Source organism: Ranitomeya variabilis, chromosome 6 (genome assembly GCF_051348905.1).
Source record: "Ranitomeya variabilis isolate aRanVar5 chromosome 6, aRanVar5.hap1, whole genome shotgun sequence".
NCBI lineage: Eukaryota > Metazoa > Chordata > Amphibia > Anura > Dendrobatidae > Ranitomeya > Ranitomeya variabilis.
In genome coordinates this window covers 33,134,006-33,159,105 of record NC_135237.1, presented here as the reverse complement: position 1 = coordinate 33,159,105, position 25,100 = coordinate 33,134,006, and the positions used below count along the sequence as shown (strand labels likewise).

Here is a 25,100-nt window from a genome sequence, read left to right as displayed (position 1 = left end):
TTTTTTTTTTTTTAATATACAGTAGATCATTGTGGGCAAAGTTTGATTGCGTTTTACAGATGTTTTCTGTGTCAAATAATCAGTTGCAATTTTTTTATAAAGTGTCAACATTTTGGTGCAAATATACACTAGTAGTACTTCCTTCCTGGAATGATGGACATTTTTTGCCATTTTATTGCTTTATTTCAGCAAAACATGTGACTCTTTAGTGTAAAAAAAAAACAGGCTTCACACAAATAGAAAGCATATTTGATTTTGTGCAAAATCCATGAACCCCCATGTGCCATTTCTGAAAAATTTGGCTCAAAAATTGGCAACAAATACAAACAAGGCGTAAGAAGTAGTGACTTACAAAAAAAAAAAAACCCACACAAATGATAAATCAGACTCTACTACTAAATCTTCTACAAATTTATGAAATGTAAAGTAAAAGGAATATAAAAAGTAAAAGGATAACACAGCTGTCTGTAACTTTGTTATCCATAGTCATGATGATATAAGAGAGGGAGGAGGGGGATGCAGCTGCAGTTTCTCTGTCGACTTGGTAAAATGATAAAATAAAAATACAAAGCACCACGCACAATATTTTTCCATCTCTACATTTTATTTCCTCTTTTTAGTTCCGGTTTCGCAGCCCGTTATTGAGAGTGAGCCATCGTATGGAGCGGTGGAGAAAGTGGGGAATCTCACCTTTAAATGTCATGCGTTGAAAGGGACCCGAGTAACATATGTATGGCTGAAAAATGGAAGCCCCCTGGAGAACAGCTCCAGCTATAGCTTCTCCCAGGACAAGTCCATCTTCTCTATTGCTCCGGTGATGAAGACTGACATTGGGAATTACAGCTGCCTGGCCTCAAATTACATCAGTGAGATGGAGAGTGACGACATCGCGCCCACCATATACTGTGAGTGATTGGGTGCTGTATCCCCGTATTGACAGCGTACACAGGGGGCAGGGGCTGCAACCTCATTGTCGTTACACGGCAGGCGTACAATAAAAAGTTTTACCTGTTCCATAAAGCTAGAGATAATAGTTTCACACCAGGTACTGGGGAGGGACAGCTCCTCCGCCTTCCTCCCTGACACAAAGCATGCTCACTAATCTCTCCCATAGCACAATAAATAGGGTTGTTTTTTTTACTGATGGAGACTATTCTACCACCGATGTACGTAGGTGAGATGTGTCCAGGGTTGGACTGTCCCACCAGAGAACTGGAGGATCCTCCGGTGGGCCCTGACATCTCCTTCAGGAGAGTTCATAGTACAAACCTTGCAGTTGATATGGGGCTCTTTATTGGGGATGAAAGGTGGGCTCTCAGAATCAAATCCTCCGGTAGACCCAATGTTCTTCAGTCTGACACTGGATGTGTCTGACAGATGGGAGCATGGATCTCTGTACAAGCAATGGCAGGTAGTATTACTCGCTACCCTTCCCTCATATGCTTAACCGGCTGCACGTGGTATTTAGACGCCTGGTTTGAGGCCTGTATTTAGGGGGAATGGTCTGAGTTTGTTTTGTAGTCTAGTAAGGGCAAGCCCAAGATTTTATTTAGGGGGTTTGATGTGTTTAGCTAAGGGAGATTGGCCTGAGTTGGTATTTAGGAAGTCTAACCTAAGTTCTTATTTAGAGGGTCTGGACTCTGTTTTTTTTTATTTAGCAGGTATGGCTTGAGTTTTTATTTAGAAGGTGTGATGTCTGCATTTTGGGTGTCTGGCTTCAGTTTGTTATTACGGAGCCTGGTCCGATATTTACTTTTAGGAAATCTGGCCTCAGGTTTGTGTTTAGGGGGGCTGGGCTGTTCCCTCTCTATAGCAGGTCTGGTGTAGGGTCTGTATATAGGACGTCTGGTCGGATATTTGCTTTTAGGGAGTATGGCCTCAGTTTTGTGATTAGGGGGGCTGGTCTGAGCCCTCTCTATAGCAGGTCTGGTGTAGGGTCTGTATATAGGACGTCTGGTCGGATATTTGCTTTTAGGGAGTCTGGCCTCAGTTTTGTGTTTAGGGGGGCTGGTCTGAGCCCTCTCTATAGTGGGTCTGGTGTAGGGTCTGTATATATGGTGTCTGGTCTGATATTTGGTTTTAGGGAGTCTGGCCTCAGTTTAGTGTTTAAGGTGCCTGGGCTGAGCCTTCTCTACAGTGGATCTGGTGTAGGGTTTGGATATAGGACGTCTGGTCTGATATTTGCATTTAGGGAGTCTGGCCACAGTTTTGTGTTTAGGGGGGGTGGTCTGATACCTCTCTATAGTGGGTCTGGTGTAGGGTCTGTATATATGTCGTCTGATCTGATATTTGCTTTTTGGGAGCCTGTCCTGAGTTTTATGTTTAGGGAGCCTGAGCTGATCCCTCTCTATAGTGGGTCTGGTGTAGGGTCTGTGTACACTGTGTTCCAAATTATTATTATTATAGAAATTTCCCGAAAACTTAAGCGTGATCATCGTACTGTTAAGAGATTTGTGGCTGTATCTGAGCACAAATGTGTTTGTGCTGATAAAGGCATAATGAGGAAGATTTCTGCCAGGCAAGTTCATCGGATTAAGAGAGCAGCTGCTAAAAAGCCATTACAAAGCAGCAAACAGTTATTTGAAGCTGCTGGTGCCTCTGGAGTCCCTCAAACCTCAAGGTGTAGGATCCTTCAAAGGCTTGCTGTGGTGCATAAACCTACTATTCGGCCACCCTTAAACAGTGTTCACAAGCAGAAATGGTTACATTGGGCCCACACATACATGAAGACTAATTTCCAAACATTCTTGTTTACTGATGAGTGTCGAGCAACCCTGGATGGTCCAGATGGATGGAGTAGTGGATGATTGGTGGATGGCCACCTGTTGTGAATTCGGTTTGTGGGCTCCCCCGGTGGTCTGTTATGGTAGTGTCTCTTATGTGCCTTCCTCCATCGCTTATTACCTGTCGCCACCCTCTTGGGGAGTTTCCTATTTAAGGCTGCTTGGCTGTTAGTCACATGCCGGCCAACAATGTGCTAGTAGCATTCTGTTGCATTCACCTGCCTCAAGTTCCAGTTCAGCTAAGTTGAATTTTGTTTCTTGTTTTGCTATTTTTGTCCAGCTATCTGCAATGTGACTCTTCAGTGCTGGAAGCTCTTGTGGACAGAAAATTACTACTCCAGTGGCATGAGTTGTCACTGGAGTTTAAAGTAATTTCTGGATGGTGTTTTTGAATAGTGATTTTTAGGTCGACCGTGAAGTAACTCTTTCCTGTCCTTCTGCTATCTAGTAAGCGGACCTCACTGTGCTAAATCTGCTGTTCATCCTACGTATGTCATTTCCTCTGAACTCACCGTCAATATCTGTGGGGGCCTACTATCATCTTTTGGGGTTCCTCACTGGAGGTAAGGCAGGCCTGTATATTCCTCTTATAGGGGTAGTTAGATCTCCGGCTGGCGCGTGGTGTCTAGGGCATCGTAGGTACATCCCCCGGCTACTGTAAGTGTTGGGTCAGGTTCAGGTCACGGTCGACCTTAGTTTCCATCACCCGAGAGCTAGTCCGTTTTGCATTTTTTTCCCATGGTCATTGGGGTAACCATAACAGCCACCATGTCCCAACAAGGCTGCAACGTCAGCAAGGAGGTGGAGGAGTCATGTTTTGGGCCGGAATCATGGGGAAACAGCTGGTAAGGCCCTTTAAGGTTCCTGAAGGTGTGAAAATGACCTCTGCAAAGTATATAGAGTTTCTGACTGACAACTTTCCTCCATGGTATAAAAAGCAGAAATGTGCGTTCAGGAGCAAAATCATCTTCATGCATGACAATCTCATGCTGCAAAGAACACCTGTCATTGGCTGCTATGGGCATAAAGGAGATAAACTCATGGTGTGGCCACCATCTTCCCCTGACCTCAACCCTATAGAGAACCTTTGGAGGATCATCAAGCAAAAGATCTATGAGGGTGGGAGGCAGTTCACATCAGAACAGGAGCTCTGGGAGGCTATTCTGACTTCATGAAAAGAAATACAAGCAGAAACTCTCCAAAAACTCACAAGTTCAATGGATGCAAGAATTGTGAAGGTGACTACAAAGAAGGGTCCTATGTTAACATGTAACTTGGCCTGTTAGGAGGAGGTTTTGGCGTTAAATAGCTTTTCTGCTCAGTGAATGTGACCTCCTAATGCTGCAAATTCCACAAATGAGCATTTCCAGTTCTTTAAAACATATCAAATGTTTAGAAATTCTACTGTGCGTAATAATTTGGAACAGTGCATTGTGAGTTTTTATTCATTTTGGAGATTATACTGTTATCATTGGGAGGTTTCTTCAATAAAATTCAATGTATAATCTAACGGGTGATGACTTTTATTAGACTGACTGTCATTTGCACTGACCATTTAGGAAAATCAGAGAAAAATGTAATTTGCATAATAATTTGGAACATAGTGTATATGGCATCTGGTCCGATATTTGCATTTAGGGAGTCTGGCCTCAGTTTTGTGTTTAGGGGGGCTGGTCTGAGCCCTCTCTTTAGTGGGTGTGGCGTAGGGTCTGTATATAGGGCTTCTGGTCTGATATTTGCATTTAGGGTGTCTGGCCTCAGTTTTGCGTTTAGGGGGCCTGGGCTGAGCCCTCTCTACAGTGGGTCTGGTCTATGGTCTGTACTTAGGAGGCCTGGCCAAAAGTTTTATAGGGGGTCTGGCCTGGGGCAATCATTTCCATCTCAGACCCTCCCCGATGTCACCTCTCCTATAATGTTTGGGGTGACTTCTATAGGTCAGATTAGCGGCTCTGCGATTACTGTAAGTCTCTCACAAACATAACCCAAAACTCTGGTTATTGCCTAATTATAATTATTAGTCAATGATCTTTGTCTCGCGCCTCCTTTATGTAGATGACCGCTATGCCGCTGTTGACCGTCACCCTTCGACCAGTTTCACAATCCACAATAACTGGGTCTCGTCTCCATCTGTCAAAGAGTTAACCTCCTCTGCGCAGAATATGGCAGCGGCTCCTTGGAGCAGTAAATTTCCATCTATATATCGTCAATAACATGTTTGCAGAAAGCGAGCCTGCTCGTAAGGTTCCCGTGCACCATATGTTGAGACTGCGGGGGTGTGCAATGATAAAAAGGTCCCTCACTCTAAGTACATGCCATCTGCTCAGTGACAGAATGGGCGGCAGGGTGCTGCTGACATAACCAATCAGCACCAAACCCGCAGGAGGAAAGTCTCAGCAAAACAGGTGATTTATGGATTTACAAGGCATTGGGTAAACAGCAGCGACGACTCTGATGAGTTCTCTATGGAGCTTATCTGCATGACAGGCCGAAAATGAGTATCGATGTTATGCCAATGCTCGGCCATAGCGAGCGATCTCCGGGTTGCTAAGTACATGACAAGGGCATTCAGAACCAGGTAAAATGATCCAGGTAATCTCAGGTGATCCGATAAAAAGTTCTCATGCTTAAGTGCCGTCATACATTGCCCATAGTATAATACCGTGCTGTCATACAATGCCCAGGATATAATAATGTACCACCATACAGAGCCTATGGTATATAATGTGTTGCCATACAGGGCCAATAGCATAATACTGGTCCTACATACAGTGCTCAAAATATAATGCCGTGCCTGCATACAGTGGCCATAATGTAATACTGTGGCACCATACAGTGCCAATAGTATAATACTGTGCCGCCATACTGTGTCCATAATATGATACAATGCTGTCATACGATGTCCATGGTAGAATACCATGGCCCCATACAGTGTTCATAGTATAATACTGTGCTGCCATATAGTATCCATATTCTAATACTGTGCTGTCATACAGTGTCCATACTATAATACAGTGCTGTCATACAATGCCTATAGTAAAACACCATGGCGCCATAAAGTGCCCATAGTAAATACCGTGTCGCCATACAGTGTCCATAGTATACCATGCCACACAACAGTGTCCATAGTATAACACTGTGCCGCCATACAGTGGCCATAGTATAATACCATACCGCCATACAGTGACTAAATAGCATAACATACCGGTAACCTATCAGTGATATATAATGACTAAATAATACCGTTCCTAACACAAGTCATAATATAATGGAAGTAACAGACCTCAGGTGCCAGGTTTTCTGTGGTGCCCGCTTCAGCAGAGGCAGATGATGGTGCAACATTAAGAACCGAAAAGAGACCGCCAATTAATCCCTTAGCGACATCTGGCATACGTGTACGGCGGATGTGCATTCTGTTTGTTGGGAGTCGTTTCAGGAGCTAATCCTGCACCCTCAAGTAACTGACGCGATCACAGCACGCGCCTAACACGACAGGTTAACCTGTTAAATGTCGCTCTCAACCATGATGGCGGCATTTAAAAGGCTTCAACATGGCGGCTGTCAGTTCTGATGAGTCGTCATGACATACAGTATGTGTCTAACATGACAGAAAACCCATGAAGCCCACCCTGTGGTCAATGGATCTGCTTCTTAGCAGATTGGCAACTTACCAAGACACTGCAACATTACAGTATTAAATAGGCGATCAAGGAAGTGCAGGTTCAAATCCCCTAAGGACTAATCCAAAATGTAAAAAACACTTTGGGTATATATATATATATATGTATGTGTGTGTGTGTGTGTGTATATATATATATATATATATATATATATATATATATATATATATATAAATTTTATATTTTTTTTATTTTGTCATTATATACAGTGTATAATTATATATATTTATTTTTCATATTATTATTATTAATAATAATATTATCATATATATATATATATATATATATATATATATATATATATATATATATATATTTTTTTTTTTTTTTCTTTTTGAATTTCTAGGTTAAATCACCCACCTTTTCCCCAAACATATATAGCAAAATTGTAAAAAAAAAAGTTCAAAAATAGGTTATATCTTTTACATTTTTGTACTCCTCCCCCTCCCCCCCCAAAAAAAAATGCAGTAAACGGCAATCAATACATTGTATGTATCCCAAAAATTCATTAGTAAAAATGTATGTTTGTCACATAAAAAAAACAGCTTGCACCCAACTCCAACGATGGAAGAATAAAAAAACTTACCAGTCTCAAAAAAATGGCGACACAAGCCACTTTTTTTTGTTGTTGCAAAGTTCAGATTTTTTGTTTTTGTTTCAGCCACTGAAACAGTGAAAAAAATTCTGCTTGTTTGGCGTCGTCGAAATCAGACTGACCTGGAGAAACATGTTTCCAAGTTATTTTTTTAATATAATTAATGCCGTAAAACCGAAATTCGGAAATGGTGGAATTGAGTTTTCATTCATAATTTTGCTGCACTTGAATTTTTTTTTTTTTTACATTTGTTGATACATTATATGGTAAATTAAATTATGTCAATCAAATCTACAACCCTTGCTTCAAAAAACAAGCTCTCGTACATCTATATCAACGTAGAAATAGCAGCGATCAGCTGTGGAGCAATCTGCAAGTCTTTCATTTCCCTACAGCACCCCCGCAGGAGCTATAAAGAATTACAGTTTCCATTAAAATTAATAGGTCGTCCTTGTAATGCATGAACATGTTGGGTCCTCCAGAGAGAGAGAGGCGCTGTTTGCAGCTGCTCCCTTGCTCTTACCCTCTGTTTTCCTGCACATGAAGCTGCATTGATCCTGAGATAAGTCTGGTTCTTGATTTCTGCAGGGACCCGATATCTCTAATTACATGCACATATGGCTCTTATATTTGCTCCATCTGCTCAGTGTGTTTGGGTTTATACGTAGGTGCTAATTAATTGCTGTTATTCTTTGTTTTTTTGCAGTAATTTATTGTCATTGCCTGCAGACATTGCTTTCATGTTTTCTTGTTTTTAGCTTTTATTTTGTCATTTGTGAAATCAAAAATATTGCACTTGATTAGATTTGATAAACGGATTACAGGATTTCCTGCTGATAGACCGCTGTGGACAAGGTATAATCTGTGGCAATAGGTGCTCAGTTTCCCCACAGCGCCGCCACAGGTGAAACGAAGTATTACACAGTGTAGTTATAAATCAGTTTACTCACAAGTCTTCACTTTCCACAAAGACTTTTCTTGATGTGGTGCCTTTATAGGATGTCTATCCTGAAGTCTCGGGGAGGGCATCAGATTCATCACTCGACTTGGGCACCCTCTTTGTAAGGTGATACAGCCTTCTACCTTGGCTTGTGCCAATACTGGCATGGCAACCTGGCTTTTCTTAAGTTTTGTTAAAGGTGGTCACCTATCCCCTAAACTTGCTGGATCCTTTTCATCCAGAGGGATAAGGGAATATTTCATGGGGGTCTTCTTTCTAGGAGGGCTTGTGACCGGGTGTGCGACCCTCTGCAACCACGATTGTTACGCGCCTGGCTTTATGCTTTATGTATAAGAGAAGCCGCTAAACAGTCTATGGAGCTGAACCTCTTCCAACTCTGTACTCTGAATACATTCAGTCGCCCCTGAAGCTGAAAACAGCTGATCAATGATGGTGCCATGTGTCAGACCCTTACCAATCTGATATTTCTGACCTTTCCTATGGATAGATCATGATAATTGGGCTAGCTGACATCCCTTTTTTTCAAAAAAGACTTTGAAAATAAGTTATAACTTGACAAAAGAACGATGCAATATTTTGAAATTGAGCAGTGAAGTTGCTCACCTCTACCTAAAGATTTTTTTTTTTTTGTAGGAAATTCTCTTTCTAGTTTTATATCAAGCAAAACTTAATTAATTTACAACGGAAAACTCTAATACACTTTTATGTTTTCAGCATTTTCAAGGTTTTTCTTTTCTTGCCTGTGAATGCCAACATTCTGGTTTTTATTACTTTTCAAAACTAAGACAATTTAATTCAGTCCCAACAATCTTGAGTACTCAGGCCTCATCTGGAATACTGTGTCCAATTCTGGGCACCACATTTTAAAATAGACATGAACAAACTGGAGCAAGTTCAGAGAAGAGCTACCAGTATGGTGAGCGGACTGCAAAGTATGTCCTACGAGGAACTGTTAAAGAATCTGGGTGTTACGACTCTGTCGGGTGACCCTGGACCAGCGGTCCTCCTTCCCTGTCCCTAATGCCCTGCTCTCCTGGGTTACTTCTGAAGGTGAAGATTGTTATGATCCTAGTGGCAAGGATCGCAGGTCTGACTAGCTAAGTAACTGAACAGACTACTAGCTCTGGGGAAGTGGTAACTAGATTGACCGCAACCTGATCCTATCCGCAAACAACTATAGGCAGCCGTGGAACGTTACCTAAAAATCCTAGACGTCTCGTCACGGCCTGAGAAACTGACTATTCCTGGAGGGAAAGTAAGTCCTCACTTGCCTCAGTGGAAGACCCCAAAGATATAGAATAGCCCCCCACAAATATTAACGGTGAATTAAGGGGAAAGCACAAACGCAGAGATTAAATCAGATTTAGCAAATGAGACCCGCTAATACTAGATAGCAGAAAATAGGAAGGAAACTGTGCGGTCAATAAAAAACCCTATTCAAAATATCCACGCAGAGATTGCTTGAGCCCCCGCACCAACTAACGGTGCGGGGGAAGCAACTCCGTACCCCAGGGCTTACCAGCAAAAAGAAATCACATGTTAGCAAGCTGGACTAAACTCATCATACACAGAAATCATATTGCAGGCAGATGAGCAAAAAATATTCAAACAGAACTTAGCTTATCCTGAAGAGGCAGAAAACGAGATAATCAGGAGTAATCAGAATAGCACTGAATACATTGACAGCCGGCAACAAGTGGAAGTGAAGCAGAGCTAAATAGGAGCCTCCCTGGTGAATAACGAGGCAGCTGATCCAGCAGACCCGCAGGATAATAAACCAAACCACCAGGGGGAGCCAAAAAACCAAAGTCACACAATACCATCTGTGACCACAAGAGGGAGCCTGAAAACGGAGTTCACAACAGTACCCCCCCCTTGAGGAGGGGTCACCGAACCCTCATCAAAACCCCCAGGGCGATCAGGGTGAGCCACATGGAAGGCACGAACCAAATCGGCCGCATGAACATCAGAGGCGACAACCCAGGAATTATCCTCCTGACCATAGCCTTTCCACTTAACCAAATACTGAAGCCTCCGTCTAGAAATACGAGAATCCAAGATCTTCTGCACCACGTATTCCAATTCTCCCTCAACCAGCACAGGGGCAGGAGGCTCAACCGAAGGAACCACAGGCACCACATACCTCCGCAACAACGACCGATGGAACACATTATGAATAGCAAACGATGCCGGGAGGTGCAAACGAAATGACACAGGGTTAAGGACTTCCAAAATCCTATAAGGACCGATAAACCGAGGCTTAAACTTAGGAGAGGAGACCTTCATAGGAACAAAGCGAGAAGACAACCACACCAAATCCCCAACGCGAAGTCGGGGACCCACACAGCGACGGCGGTTGGCAAAGCGCTGAGCCTTCTCTTGTGACAGCTTCAAATTGTCCACCACATGATTCCAAATCTGATGCAACCTATCCACCACAACATCCACTCCAGGACAGTCAGAAGACTCCACCTGACCCGAGGAAAAACGAGGATGAAACCCTGAATTACAAAAAAAAGGTGAAACCAAAGTAGCAGAGCTAGCCCGATTATTAAGGGCAAACTCGGCCAATGGCAAAAAAGTCACCCAGTCGTCCTGATCAGCAGAAACAAAACATCTTAAATAGGTTTCCAAAGTCTGATTAGTGCGCTCGGTTTGGCCATTCGTCTGAGGATGGAAGGCTGACGAAAAAAGACAAATTAATGCCCATCTTAGCACAAAAGGTCCGCCAAAATCTAGACACAAACTGGGATCCTCTGTCGGAAACAATATTTTCAGGGATCCCGTGCAAATGAACCACATTTTGAAAAAACAGAGGAACCAACTCGGAGGAGGAAGGCAACTTAGGCAAGGGCACCAAATGGACCATTTTAGAAAAACGATCACACACCACCCAAATGACCGACATTCTCTGAGAGACAGGGAGATCTGAAATAAAATCCATGGAAATGTGCGTCCAAGGCCTCTTCGGGACAGGCAAAGGCAACAACAAGCCACTGGCACGAGAACAGCAAGGCTTAGCCCGAGCACAAATTCCACAAGACTGCACAAAGGAACGCACATCCCGCGACAAGGAAGGCCACCAGAAGGACCTAGCCACCAAATCTCTGGTACCAAAAATCCCAGGATGGCCTGCCAACACCGAAGAATGAACCTCGGAAATAACTCTGCTGGTCCATCTATCCGGGACAAACAGTCTCTCCGGTGGACAACGGTCAGGTCTATCCGCCTGAAACTCCTGCAGCACTCGTTGCATATCTGGGGAGATGGCAGACAAAATCACCCCTTCTCTGAGGATACCAGCTGGCTCTGAATCACCAGGAGAGTCAGGCACAAAACTCCTAGAAAGAGCATCAGCCTTCACATTCTTCGAACCCGGCAGGTATGAGACCACAAAATCAAAACGAGAGAAAAACAACGACCAACGAGCCTGTCTAGGATTCAGCCGCTTGGCCGACTCGAGATAAATCAAATTCTTGTGATCAGTCAAGACCACCACACGATGCTTAGCTCCCTCGAGCCAATGTCGCCACTCCTCAAATGCCCACTTCATAGCCAACAACTCCCGATTACCAACATCATAATTCCGCTCGGCAGGCGAAAACTTTCTTGAAAAGAAAGCACATGGCTTCATCACAGAGCCATCAGAGCTTCTCTGCGACAAAACAGCCCCCGCTCCAATCTCAGAAGCATCAACCTCGACCTGGAAAGGAAGGGAGACGTCTGGCTGACATAAGACCGGAGCCGAAGAAAACTGGCGCTTCAGTTCCCGAAAGGCCTCAACAGCCGCAGGAGACCAATTAGTAACATCAGAACCCTTCTTGGTCAAATCCGTCAATGGCTTAACAACACCAGAAAAATTAGCGATGAAGCGACGGTAAAAATTAGCAAAACCCAAGAACTTCTGAAGACTCTTAACAGATGTAGGCTGAGTCCAGTCATAAATAGCCTGAACCTTGACTGGGTCCATCTCAATAGCAGAAGGAGAAAAAATGAAACCCAAAAAAGAGACCTTCTGGACTCCAAAAAGACATTTTGAGCACTTCACAAATAAAGCATTGGCACGCAGGACCTGAAACACCATCCTGACCTGCTTAACATGGGACTCCCAATCATCCGAAAAAAACAGAATATCATCCAGATACACAATCATAAATTTATCCAGATATTCGCGGAAGATGTCGTGCATAAAGGACTGAAAGACAGAAGGAGCGTTAGAAAGTCCAAAAGGCATCACCAAGTACTCAAAATGGCCTTCGGGCGTATTAAATGCAGTTTTCCATTCATCACCCTGCTTAATACGCACAAGGTTATACGCACCACGAAGATCTATCTTGGTGAACCAACTAGACCCCCTAATGCGAGCAAACAGATCAGATAACAATGGCAAAGGATACTGAAATTTGACCGTGATTTTGTTTAGAAGGCGATAATCAATACAAGGTCTCAAGGAACCATCCTTCTTAGCCACAAAAAAGAACCCCGCACCAAGAGGGGAGGAGGAGGGGCGAATAAGTCCTTTCTCCAAAGACTCCTTTATATAACTCCGCATAGCAGCATGCTCCGGCACTGACAAATTGAAAAGTCGTCCCTTAGGAAACTTACTACCAGGAATCAAATTTATAGCACAATCACAATCCCTATGAGGAGGTAGAGAACTGAGTTTGGGCTCATCAAATACATCCTGGTAGTCTGACAAAAACGCAGGGACCTCAGAAGGAGTGGATGAAGCAATTGACACCACAGGAGCGTCGCCATGAATTCCCTGACAACCCCAACTTGACACGGACATTGCTTTCCAATCCAGGACTGGATTATGAGTCTGCAACCATGGCAGGCCCAACACGACAACATCATGCAAATTATGCAATACAAGAAAGCGAATCACCTCCTGATGAACAGAAGTCATGCACATGGTCACTTGTGTCCAGTACTGAGGTTTATTCGTAGCCAATGGTGTAGCATCAATTCCCCTTAGTGGAATAGGGAATTTTAAAGGCTCCAAAACAAAACCACAGCGCCTGGCAAATGACAAATCCATCAGACTCAGGGCAGCACCTGAATCCACAAAAGCCATTACCGGGTAAGATGACAGGGAACAAATCAGGGTAACAGACAAAATAAACTTAGGCTGTAAAGTACCGATGGTGACAGATTTATCAATCTTTTTTGTGCGCTTAGAGCATGCTGAGATAACATGAGCTGAGTCACCACAGTAAAAGCACAACCCATTTTGCCATCTATAATTTTGCCGTTCACTTCTGGTCAGAATACTATCACATTGCATAGACTCAGGTGTCTGTTCAGAAGACCCCGCCAAATGGTGCGCAGGTTTGCGCTCCCGCAAACGCCGATCAATCTGAATGGCCAGAGTCATTGACTCATTCAGACCTGCAGGCGTAGGGAACCCCACCATGACATTCTTAATGGCTTCAGAAAGACCTTTTCTGAAATTTGCAGCCAGGGCACACTCATTCCATTGAGTAAGAACCGACCATTTCCGAAATTTCTGGCAGTACACCTCTGCATCATCTTGCCCCTGAGGGAGGGCCAACAATGCTTTTTCAGCCTGGTTCTCAAGATTAGGTTCCTCATAGAGCAATCCAAGGGCCAGAAAAAACGCATCCACACTGAGCAATGCAGGATCCCCTGGAGCCAATGCGAAAGCCCAATCTTGAGGGTCGCCACGCAAGAAAGAAATAATAATCTTAACTTGCTGAACAGAATCCCCAGAGGAACGAGGTTTCAAAGAAAGAAACAACTTGCAATTGTTCTTAAAATTCAGGAACCTAGATCTATCTCCAGAAAACAACTCCGGAATAGGTATTCTAGGCTCTGACATAGGACTGTGCACAACAAAATCCTGAATACTTTGTACCCTTGCAGCAAGATGACCTACACTGGAGGCTAAACTCTGGATATCCATATCAGCAGCTGAACTCAGAGCCACACCAAGATTAAGAGGAGGAGAGAAGCCAGACACACAGCAGCTAGACACACGGCAGCAAAAAAAAAAAAAATATCTCCAAGCTTCATTTCTCCTGCTTCTGCCATGCAATTAACACTTTATAGGCCGGCTGTACTGTTATGATCCTAGTGGAAAGGATCGCAGGTCGGACTAGCTAAGTAACTGAACAGACTACTAGCTCTGGGGAAGTGGTAACTAGATTGACCGCAACCTGATCCTATCCGCAAACAACTATAGGCAGCCATGGAACGTTACCTAAAAATCCTAGACGTCTCGTCACGGCCTGAGAAACTGACTATTCCCGGAGGCTTGCCTCAGTGGAAGACCCCAAAGATATAGAATAGCCCCCCACAAATATTAACGGTGAGTTAAGGGGAAAGCACAAACGCAGAGATGAAATCAGATTTAGCAAATGAGGCCCGCTAATACTAGATAGCAGAAAATAGGAAGGAAACTGTGCGGTCAATAAAAAACCCTATTCAAAATATCCACGCAGAGATTGCTCGAGCCCCCGCACCAACTAACGGTGCGGGGGAAGCAACTCCATACCCCAGAGCTTACCAGCAAAAAGAAATCACATGTTAGCAAGCTGGACTAGACTCATCATACACAGAAATCATATTGCAGGCAGATGAGCAAAAAATATTCAAACAGAACTTAGCTTATCCTGAAGAGGCAGAAAACGAGATAATCAGGAGTAATCAGAATAGCACTGAATACATTGACAGCCGGCAACAAGTGGAAGTGAAGCAGAGCTAAATAGGAGCCTCCCTGGTGAATAACGAGGCAGCTGATCCAGCAGACCCGCAGGATAATAAACCAAACCACAAGAGGGAGCCTGAAAACGGAGTTCACAACAGAAGATGCCGGGGCCGCCACCGTTGCCTTATTGCCTGAATCAGCCCTCTGTACCTTCCCCTACCCAGGGAAGCGGGTAGTAACAGTACACCATATTACACCAACCAGATGAACAAGGGAACACGAACAGGGAAAACTGAAAATACCAGGCATACAAATATACACTCATATATAACAGAGGAATGCACTGGGGAGTAGAGGATGGGGTAAAACCAAAGGAGGAGAAGAAGGTAATTATGACAATCACTAAACCAAGCAGCAGTCACAGAAGTCCACCAAACGCCTTCTCCTATAATAACCACCAACTACTATGCTCTCAGCCATGCAGCATAAGCTATATCTGACAATGTGTGTCAGTCAGGACCAAGAATACACAGGGTATAGAATTGGCTAACCGTGCTCAGCTGAGAGAGCTATCTCCCAGAGCTCTGAATATGGCTGATTAACCCCTGTACTGCCAAAATAAATTTGCACCGTTTAAAGAGAAGGTTAAGTGCTTCTTTTCATTGCAGGAGTAGGAGCAATCAGACACTGTGGTCTTCTGGCCCCTCTATGTCGCGGTAATCCGATGACACTGGGAATGTTTAGCTTGCAAAAAAGAAGGCTAAGAGGAGACTTAATAGCTGTGTACAAATATCTGAAAGGATGTCACAGTGTAGAGGGATCATCATTATTCTCATTTGCACATGGAAACACAAGAAGCAATGGAATGAGACTGAAAGGGAGAAGATACAGATTAGATATTAGAAAAAACTTTGATAGTGAGGGTGATCAATGAGTGGAACGGGCTGCCACGAGAGGTTGTGAGTTTTCCTTCAATGGAAGTTTTCCAACAGAGGCTGGACAGACATCTGTCTGAGATGATTTAGTGAATCCTGCATTGAGCAGGGAAATGGAAACAATTACCCTGGAGGTCCCTTCCAACTCTAATATTCTATGATTCTATGAAATAAAGAGTTAACTTCGTGGAGGTCCGAGCCCTGTGAACTTTACTCAGCTTATCCTGCAACGTGAAGAGATTGGTATATGGGCCAAGAGGCTTTCTATTGAGCCAGCATACTGCTCTGTCCATGGGTATGTGCCAGGTAGGTGCCAACAAGCCACTCTGCTTTGGCCAGGGGATTTTGATATTAGGTCTAGGATCACAATGTCATGGTTAGGACATGGTTATTGTCCTGTTCTCTCAGGGTTAATGTAATAATTATAGGGGTTAACTCAGGAGACTCTTTGCGTGGAACAAGACAACTACAGGACACAGTTTTATAAGTGGTAAAGTCTTTATTCTCTCACGGTGATTCAAACAGGTGCAGAGAGAAACTCAAGTCCACAACACTTGGTGTAAATATTAAACGCAGCTTAGCAGTCTATAGAAAACTTCAGAGGAGAATGCAATCAAGCAGAAAGTCTATGAAGCACAGTTATTCTTGAGGATACTTGACACGAATAAATCCTTGTCTTAGTCCAAACACAGATAGATAAGCTTATAAGGCCGTTCAAATCATATCTTAGCTCAACCAGGGAGGCCTGGTTAATAGTCTCAGGTTTTTGCAGAGCAGAAACAGCTTACATGTCCAGCAAATGCAGATAGAAGTAAACACGAGCAGCGGATGAAGGGGGATTACTGGAAAACTGGTGTATGCAGCAGGAACTCAGAGCAGAGTAGCAGGATCACCACACAGGTTCACAGGAGCAGTTATATAGCCAGGGAGTAATCAGAGATCAGGAGCTGGATGCAAGGCAGAATACTCTTGCACAGACTGAAGGCTGGGGTGGAGTTTTATAGCAGGAAAACACAGTGCACATGAGACCAAAGACGCCATCTTGGAAAAGGGCAGTAATGCACAAAAGGTAAAAAATGTTCAGAGTCCTAACATTACTTCCTCCTTAGAAGCGGCCTCAGGATGATCCTGGACCTGGTTTCTCAGGGAATCTCTGATGAAAACGAGAAATCTTCTGTTGGGCATTGATGTTTTCCACAGGTTCCCAAGAGTCTTCCTCAGGGGGATATCCCTGCCATCTTATCAGATATTGGAGCCGATTCCTGCGAATCCTGGAATCAATAATTTCCTCCACCACAAATTGTTCTTGCCCATCAATCACCACAGGCTGCGGAGGTGGCACAACACGTCCCTGGAAGGTATTAGGAGATACAGGCTTTAGTAAAGATACATGAAAAACTGGGTGTACCTTCATTGTCCTAGGCAGCTTCAGCCGGCAGGCCACAGAGCTCACAATACCGTTGATCTTGAAAGGGCCAATGAACCTCTGTCCAAGTTTTTGTGAAGGAACGTTTAACTTCAGATTCTTAGTTGCTAACCACACGGAATCTCCTACCTTGAACATGGGTGCAGGTTTACGGAATCTATCAGCCGATCTCTTATAACGTTCTTGAGCTGTGGTCAGGGATTCCTTCAGAACCTCCAGGTTTTTCTCTCATCGCAGTCAGCCTTTCCTCCACTGCCGAAACCGGAGAATTAATTGGAGACCTAGGTAAAATACACGGATGATAACCCAGATTGGCAAAGAAAGGTGTAAATTTAGTGGAGGCGCTCTGAAAATTATTATATGAAAATTCGGCTAATGGCAGCAACTCCAACCAATCATCCTGGAGATGGCTGACACAGGGCCGGTTTTAGGCAAAGTGGGGCCCTAGGCAAAAGTTTAAAATGGGGCCCCAAATGCTAACATATTGCACCAACAGAAACATTTTGGTTGTAGCTACATGCGCTGATTTCAGGCCACTAAACGAGCGTGATCAACAATATTGAAGTCATTCGCCACTTGTTTCCAGCCTCTTTACACTGGCTGGGGACAGAATGATCACTAGTAAATCAATCTGTCCCCATATAGTATCATCTTAGCAGAATATCTGCAGTTTTAACTGGGCGATGTGCTGATGAGAACAATGATTTTTGTTCCGGCATATACTGTACATACATACACCGTACATACACACAGATACACATACCGTACATACACAGACATACACATTACATGCATACACACATACAGTTATATACACATATAGTATACACATACCGTACATACATATACCATACATACACACAAATACACATACATACACCGTACGTACACACAGATACACATACAAATACAGTATATGCAAACACATACATATATCATACATACAAACAGATACACATACATATACCATCATACATACACATACCGTACATACACACATGCATATACCGTACATTCACACAAATGCCATACACACATATACCGTACATACACACAGATACACATACATATACCGTACATACACAGATACAGTTATATACATATAGTACACACATACCGTACATACATATAAAATACACCCAAATGCACATACCGTACATACATACATATACCGTACATGCATACACACACATATACCGAACATACAGATACACATACACGTACCGTACATACACACATACAGTATATACACATACCGTACATACACATATACTGTATGTACATGCACATAAACATACATATATACCATATATCCATACAAATTATTGCACATACACAGATACACACATACTGTACATGCATACACACACAGCCATACAACTATACCATACATACACACATATACCGTACATACACAGATACACACACACAGACAGAAACATACACATAGATACACACAGATGCACACATACACATACAAGCATATACATACATACATACATACTAATCTTCTATAGGTGATCAGATGAGCCCTGCAGGTCAGTTCAGCTGGAGAGGGCTGCAGACCCCACTGTGGGGGATGGGGCACAGAGCAGACAGCACCTGATATCGGCCCCCTGCTGCTGCCGTGCTGTCCCCTGCAGTGAGCTCCTCCCCCATCTCTTCTCTGTGAGGAGACGCTGCAGCCTGCTCTGAACAGAACAGTGGAGGGAGCAGAAGAAGTCCTGCTCTTCCTCCACTGATGTCTCTATATGCTGTGCAGCCGGGGCCCCTGACTGTAGGCGAGTACTCACGATTGGGACGCTCCATGCAGGGGGACAGATGGCAGCCAGTGAGCGCTCTCCTCAGTCTAGTCACTGTGAGGTAAGGAAAGCGTTCATTGGCCAGCATCTCTCCCTGCATGACACGCCCCCTTTTTGATCTCCTGCACTTCGCGCCCCGCTCTCTCCCCGGCACCCGGTGTTCCGTGATTACAGGAGGGAGTGAGAGGGGCCCGACCCTGCATGATACCGGGCCTGCCTGCAGGGGCCCCCCTCCACCTCTGGGCCCCGGAGCAGTGCCATCAGCAGTATGTCTGCCCCTGGCTGGGGGCCCCTAGGGCAGCGGGGGCCCCAGGCAGCTGCCTAGTCTGCCTGCCCCTAACGCCGGCCCTGGGCTGACATAGCATCTTAGATATTGTTCCAGCGTCTGGTTGGTATGCTCAGTCTGAGCATTTGTCTGAGGATGGTAAGTGGAAGAGAGACAGACATTAATATTTAGTGCAGAGCAAAACCCCTTCCAGAATCTTGAAGTGAACTGTACTCCACGGTCAGAGATGATCTCATCCGGAACCCCATGCAACCGAAAGACATTCTGTATAACCAAGTTCACTGTATCTTTAGCTGAGGGGAGGCTGGTGCATGGAACAAAATGAGCAGCTTTAGTCAGGCGATCAACTACCACCATGATTGTATTGATGCCCCCTGATGTAGGCAGCTCCACAATAAAGTCCATTGATATAGACACCCAAGGGCGGGACGGAACAGGTAATGGTTGTAGAAGACCCGTAGGTGCCACATGAGGAGTCTTGTAACGAGCACATACCTCGCAAGAGAGAACATAGTCCTTGGTGTCCTTCAGGCAAGTTTTCCACAAGAAGAATCGGCTCAGGAACTCTTGTGTCTTCCGTACCCCCCTGTGACCAGCCAACTTGGAGTCATGTACCAACTTGAGGATCTGCAGACGGACGACCTCAGGGACGTAGATACGTCGATCTCTGAACCACATGCCACCCTTAAAGACAAGATTAATATCCACAGATGGGTTGGCCAGAAATACATCACCGTCATAGGCCTCCCTGCACTCCTTCCACAAGTCCTGATCGTGGATAACTCCGATGAAATTGGCATCAGATAGAATGGTCTTGGACGGGGCTCCAGGTACGGAATCCGCAGCATGGATTCGGGATAAAGCATCAGCCTTCCCATTTACGAGAACCTGGACGGTACGAGATAACAAAGTTAAATTGATTTAAAAATAAGTTCCAACGAGCCTGACGAGGAGAAAGACATCTAGCGGATCTAAGGAACTCTAAATTGCGATGGTCAGTTAGCACTATGATCTGTTGTGCAGCTCCTTGCAGATGATGCCTCCATTCTTTGAAAGCCGCAATAATAGCCAGCAATTCCTTGTCTCCCACGTCGTAATTCTTCTCTGCTGAGGTTAGTCTATGGGAAAAGAAAGCACAAGGATGTAGCAGACCCTTCTCTCCAGTTGTTTGGGAAAGAATAGCCCCCAAAGCATTATCAGAAGCGTCTACCTCCACAATGAATGAAAGTGTTGGATCTGGGTGTATCAACAGCGGTGCTGATGTGAAACAGATCTTAAGCCGATCAAAAGCTTCTTGAGCCTGTGATGACCACTTAAAGGGCTTTTCCTTCTTTGTCAAGGAAGTAATGGGACGGACAATATCATAAAAATTTCGAATGAAGCATCTGTAGAAATTTGCAAAACCAATAAAACGTTGGACCTCCTTAACGTTCTTGGGTACCGGTCAGTCAAGGATAGCCTGAATCTTACCAGATTCCATGTTCAGCCCCTGGGGAGAGATGATATAACCTAAGAACTATATCTCAGAACGATGGAACTCGCATTTCTCCGGCTTGATATACAGATGGTTCTCTTTCAGACGTCTTAAAACAGCTTTGACATGTTCTTCATGTTCCTGTAGAGAGTCAGAAAAGATTAGAACATCGTCCAAATAGATCACCACAAACTGTTCCATCAAATCTCTGAAAATGTCATTAGCAAGGTGTTGAAACGTTGCAGGGGCATTACAAAGCCCGAAGGGCATCACGAGATATTCAAAGTGTCCATACCGGCATCGGAATGCTGTCTTCCACTCATCCCCTGGATGAATACGCACCAAATTATAAGCCCCACGAAGATCCAGTTTAGAGAACACCTTAGCATGGCGGACTCTTTCCAGTAATTTGGGAATCAGAGGCAAAGGGTAACGGTTTCGTACGGCTACCTTATTGAGTTCCCGATAGTCAACACAGGGTCTCAGGGTCCCATCCTTCTTTTTTACAAAAAATATAGGTGCCCCTGCTGGTGAGGAAGAAGGACGTATGAAGCCTTTGGCCAGATTTTCATCAATATATTCCTTTAAGGCTTGAAGCTCAGGTGCCTCCAAAGGGTATACATTACCAAAAAGAATAGCTGCCCCAGGAAGCAGCTCAATGGGACAGTCATAATGCCTGTGTGGAGGAAGCTGATCTGCATTCTTCTTGTCACAGATGTCAGAGAACTCTTTATATGCTGGAGGTAAAGAAAACACCTGTACATGTGGTTTCGTAGCCGTGGACTTAGGGACAGCTTCTGTTAACGTTGAGTTGCTCCTTGTTGGAAAGATAATCTCCTTGGTTTCCCAGTTGATAATTGGGTTCTGAGAAAGCAACCAAGGAATGCCTAAAATCACAGGAAAATGAGGAGAAGAAATTAGCAAGAAAGAAAGTTGCTGCTGATGATTAGGCTCCAACAAAATTTCAAGGGGTACGGTCTTCTGATCCACAGGCCCAGAGATTAAAGGTGACCCATCCACTGTTTCCATGGTAATTGGAGAGGCTCTTTGCTGAATTTCAATACCATGTTCCTTGGCAAATGCGATATCCATGAAATTGCCACCTGCACCTGAGTCAATCATAGCTGCACTGGAAATCCACTGTCCTGAACACAGGATCTTAATAGGGAGAGAACAGTGAGAGTTCTTCTCCTTCAGCTCCTTGGGGGGTGAAGTCATAGAAAGTGAATGGAATACAGCGTTTAAAGGCAGGCTACATTCAGAGATGTCAGATTCATCATCACAGTTGTCATACTCCCCTACTGCTGCTAGCACCTTGTTAGGCCGTCTAGGACACTTAGGACAATTGATCAAGAAGTGGTCAGACTGGCCGCACTAGAAACATAGACTTTCACGAAGGCGATGCTCCCGGTGCTCATTGATCTCGCGCCTCTGAACGGAATCAATTTGCATGGGCACCTCCTCCACCTCCCGAGAGGTTTTACCTGCAGGCTCTTTGGAAGGAAGGGAAAAGTTAGAAATACGGTTATATGCAGCAAATTTCTCCTGCCTACGCTCAGTAAGGCGAATGTCTATGCGCACACAATGCTGTATAAATGTTTCTAGCTCTTGTGGTGATTCAGAGCGAGCTAGTTCATCTTTTATAATACTAGAGAGACCCCTTTTAAAAATAGGCAATTGTGCATAACTGTCCCAATTGGTATCTACCGCTAATCTCCTGAATTCAGTGGCATACTCAATAACAGAACGTTTAGCCTGGCGTAAAGACAACAAAGCAGATTCAGCGGTTGCACGGCGATTAGGGTCATCAAACATTAATGCCATAGCGGCCAAGAAATCATCCAAGTCATTTAACCGTGGGTCACGAGACTCAATCATCAGATTCGCCCAGGCGAGCGCTCGTGAGGTCATTAGCATTATTACACACAATACTTTGGATCTATCAGTAGGAAAACGGTCAGCATGCACATCAAAATATAGCATACATTGATTCACAAAGCCACGAAATTTTTTGCCATCACCATTAAATCTGAATGGGGGCAACTTACGTGCGCTAGCTGGTGGCGGTTGCCCAGAGGGTAAAGTCACTTGTGCAGCTATTTGCGTGCTTATGTCCTGAAAAGCCCGTCCATACTGGGACTATATGCCAGCAAGTTTGTTTTCCTGGGCTGCCATGCGGTTGCTTAAGTCCTGCAAAGTTTGTCCAAACACTTGTTGATTGTGTTCAAAGCTTCCAAACTTCTTTTGCAGACCTTCCACATCTTTCTGCAGTGATCTAATTATGGAAAACACCTGCTCTAGTCTGCTTTCTGCAGTCATTGTTCCAGCAGTCTCCTTTTTTTTTATGGCTAGAGTATCCTGTAATAATTATAGGGGATAACTCAGGAGACTCTTTGCGTGGAACAAGACAACTACAGGACACAGTTTTATAAGTGGTAAAGTCTATATTATCACACGGTGATTCAAACAGGTGCAGAGAGAAACTCAACTCCACAACACTTGGTGTAAATATTAAATGCAGCTCAGCAGTCTATAGGGAACTTCAGAGGAAAATGCAATCAAGCAGAAAGTCTATGAAGCACAGTTATTCTTGAGGATACTTGACACGAATAAATCCTTGTCTTAGTCCAAACACAGATAGATAAGCTTATAAGGCAGTTCAAATCATATCTTAGCTCAACCAGGGAGGCCTGGTTAATAGTCTCAGGTTTTTGCAGAGCAAAAACAGCTTACATGTCCAGCAAATGCAGATGGAAGTAAACACGAGCAGCGGATGAAGGAGGATTACTGGAAAACTGGTGTATGCAGCAGGAACTCAGAGCAGAGTCGCAGGATCACCACACAGGTTCACAGGAGCAGGTATATAGCCAGGGAGTCACCAGAGGTCAGGAGCTGGATGCAAGGCAGAATACTCTAGTACAGACTGAAGGCTGGGGTGGAGTTTTATAGCAGGAAGACACAGTGCACATGAGACCAAAGACGCCATCTTGGAAAAGGGCAGTAATGCACAAAAGGTAAAAAATGTTCAGAGTCCTGACAGTTAATTTTGTTATCCTCTCTTTCAATCTGGGAGGGGCATTTATACCCACTCCAGACTAGGTTTTGCTGTCAGCTATAAGTTCTTCTAGTCTGTGTGCCTGACCCCTGGAGTGTGTGCCCGGTTTGCAAAGTGTTTCCCTTGCTCTCCTTGCATTACTCTGTTTGTTCTTCTGGATTTATGAGCTGTGGCTTCACTTCTGACAATCCCCTGTCTCTCCCCTTTGGTACTTTGTGAGCTCCTGGCTCCGATCTTTGCTTGTTTGACAACTCTCTTGTCTTTACCCCTTCTCTGCACCCTGGCGTCTGGCTTCGCCCCTGACCACCTCCCACTCTGTCACATGGTTCAGGTCCTGTTTGCAACCTGGTTAGTAACTTGGCGTTTTGTTCAGCTCGCTTGCTGCTGTGTGCAGCATTTCCCACAGCAGTATTACCCGGGAGTCGTGACACACAATCTGAAACTTTGCAAATGGTGAAAGTAAGCCTAGCATCGGCTCTGATCAGATGTATATACAGCGCCCCAGCGTCCTGGTCGTTGCAGTAATGTCATTTTCCTCTAGGGGAGAGTGATGTTACATTTGGAGGCAAAGAAGGACAACTGCATCCAGGTATCACAAACATGCAACACATTTCACACTCCAGGCCGCCAGGGGGAGCTCTTGCTCCTATTTATTAGGTCACTCCCCACATTGGTAAAACTGGTGACCTGTAGGGAAAGTTAGAGAGTTGCTGCCTGAGCTTCACTCAGGTAGTTGGTCCCTGACAGGGGTGGGATCCTGTCAGAGATCGAGGGAGAAGGACACAGAGCTGTGCATGCCCGCAGAGCTGCAGCTCCTGGAAAGAGACATCGAAGGCAGAATTGTATTGCAGCGAGCGTGCAAAAGAAGTCGTAGCAAAGGAGTGGATATCAGAAGGGGACCAGCCCTGCACAGGCTGCCTCCTTCTGAGGCGCAGAAGCCCGGTAGCCGGAACACCGAGGGAGTAATGTTCTTTATGCCTTGCTCCAGAGCCCGTCAGGACAGCTAATTTCACGTTACCTGTCCGCTCTACACCCAGGAGGCAAGGTGGCAACCTTAGAGGCTGGGGCATGATAGAGTCCCTATAAACCGCCTCAAGCCACCAGTCATACGGGTTTGTCCTATCCTATCCGGGGGACAGAGAGAGACATAACATCTACAACAGATATGAGGACCTTATGAGAAGCTTAGCAGTAAGGGACTACAACACGGTAGCACTAGAGGAAGGCTACTGATTTCCACCTGGACAAGGGAACTCTGGACTTGCCTCCAAACCGGCAGGACTCTGCCAGCCCTGTAATCTGGTGTCCTGGACTGTGGATGCTGAAGTCTTCAGTAAAGGTAAAGAGTCTGCAACCTTGTGTCCTGGTTCTTCACTGCACCTCTCACCATCCACTATCTACACACCGGGAAGCCCTGGGTACATACTTCACCTGTG

At 44.6% G+C, this 25,100-nt stretch overlaps 1 protein-coding gene and 1 long non-coding RNA gene across 2 annotated transcripts in view; one reads left to right on the top strand and one right to left on the bottom strand.

Moving 5' to 3' along the window:
• HEPACAM2 (HEPACAM family member 2) overlaps window positions 1-25,100 on the top strand; it is a 99,184-nt gene that overhangs the window by 47,424 nt on the left and 26,660 nt on the right. Inside the window, exon 3 of the mRNA XM_077268174.1 lies at window positions 621-905. Coding sequence (XP_077124289.1) covers window positions 621-905 — 285 coding nt within the window. The remainder of the gene's footprint in view (window positions 1-620; window positions 906-25,100) is intronic.
• LOC143783386 (uncharacterized) lies at window positions 20,186-21,415 on the bottom strand. The gene is made up of 3 exons (XR_013217143.1): window positions 21,366-21,415; window positions 20,606-20,750; window positions 20,186-20,253 (listed from the first exon to the last, which is right to left on the bottom strand). It is a non-coding gene; the product is annotated as an uncharacterized LOC143783386 (long non-coding RNA).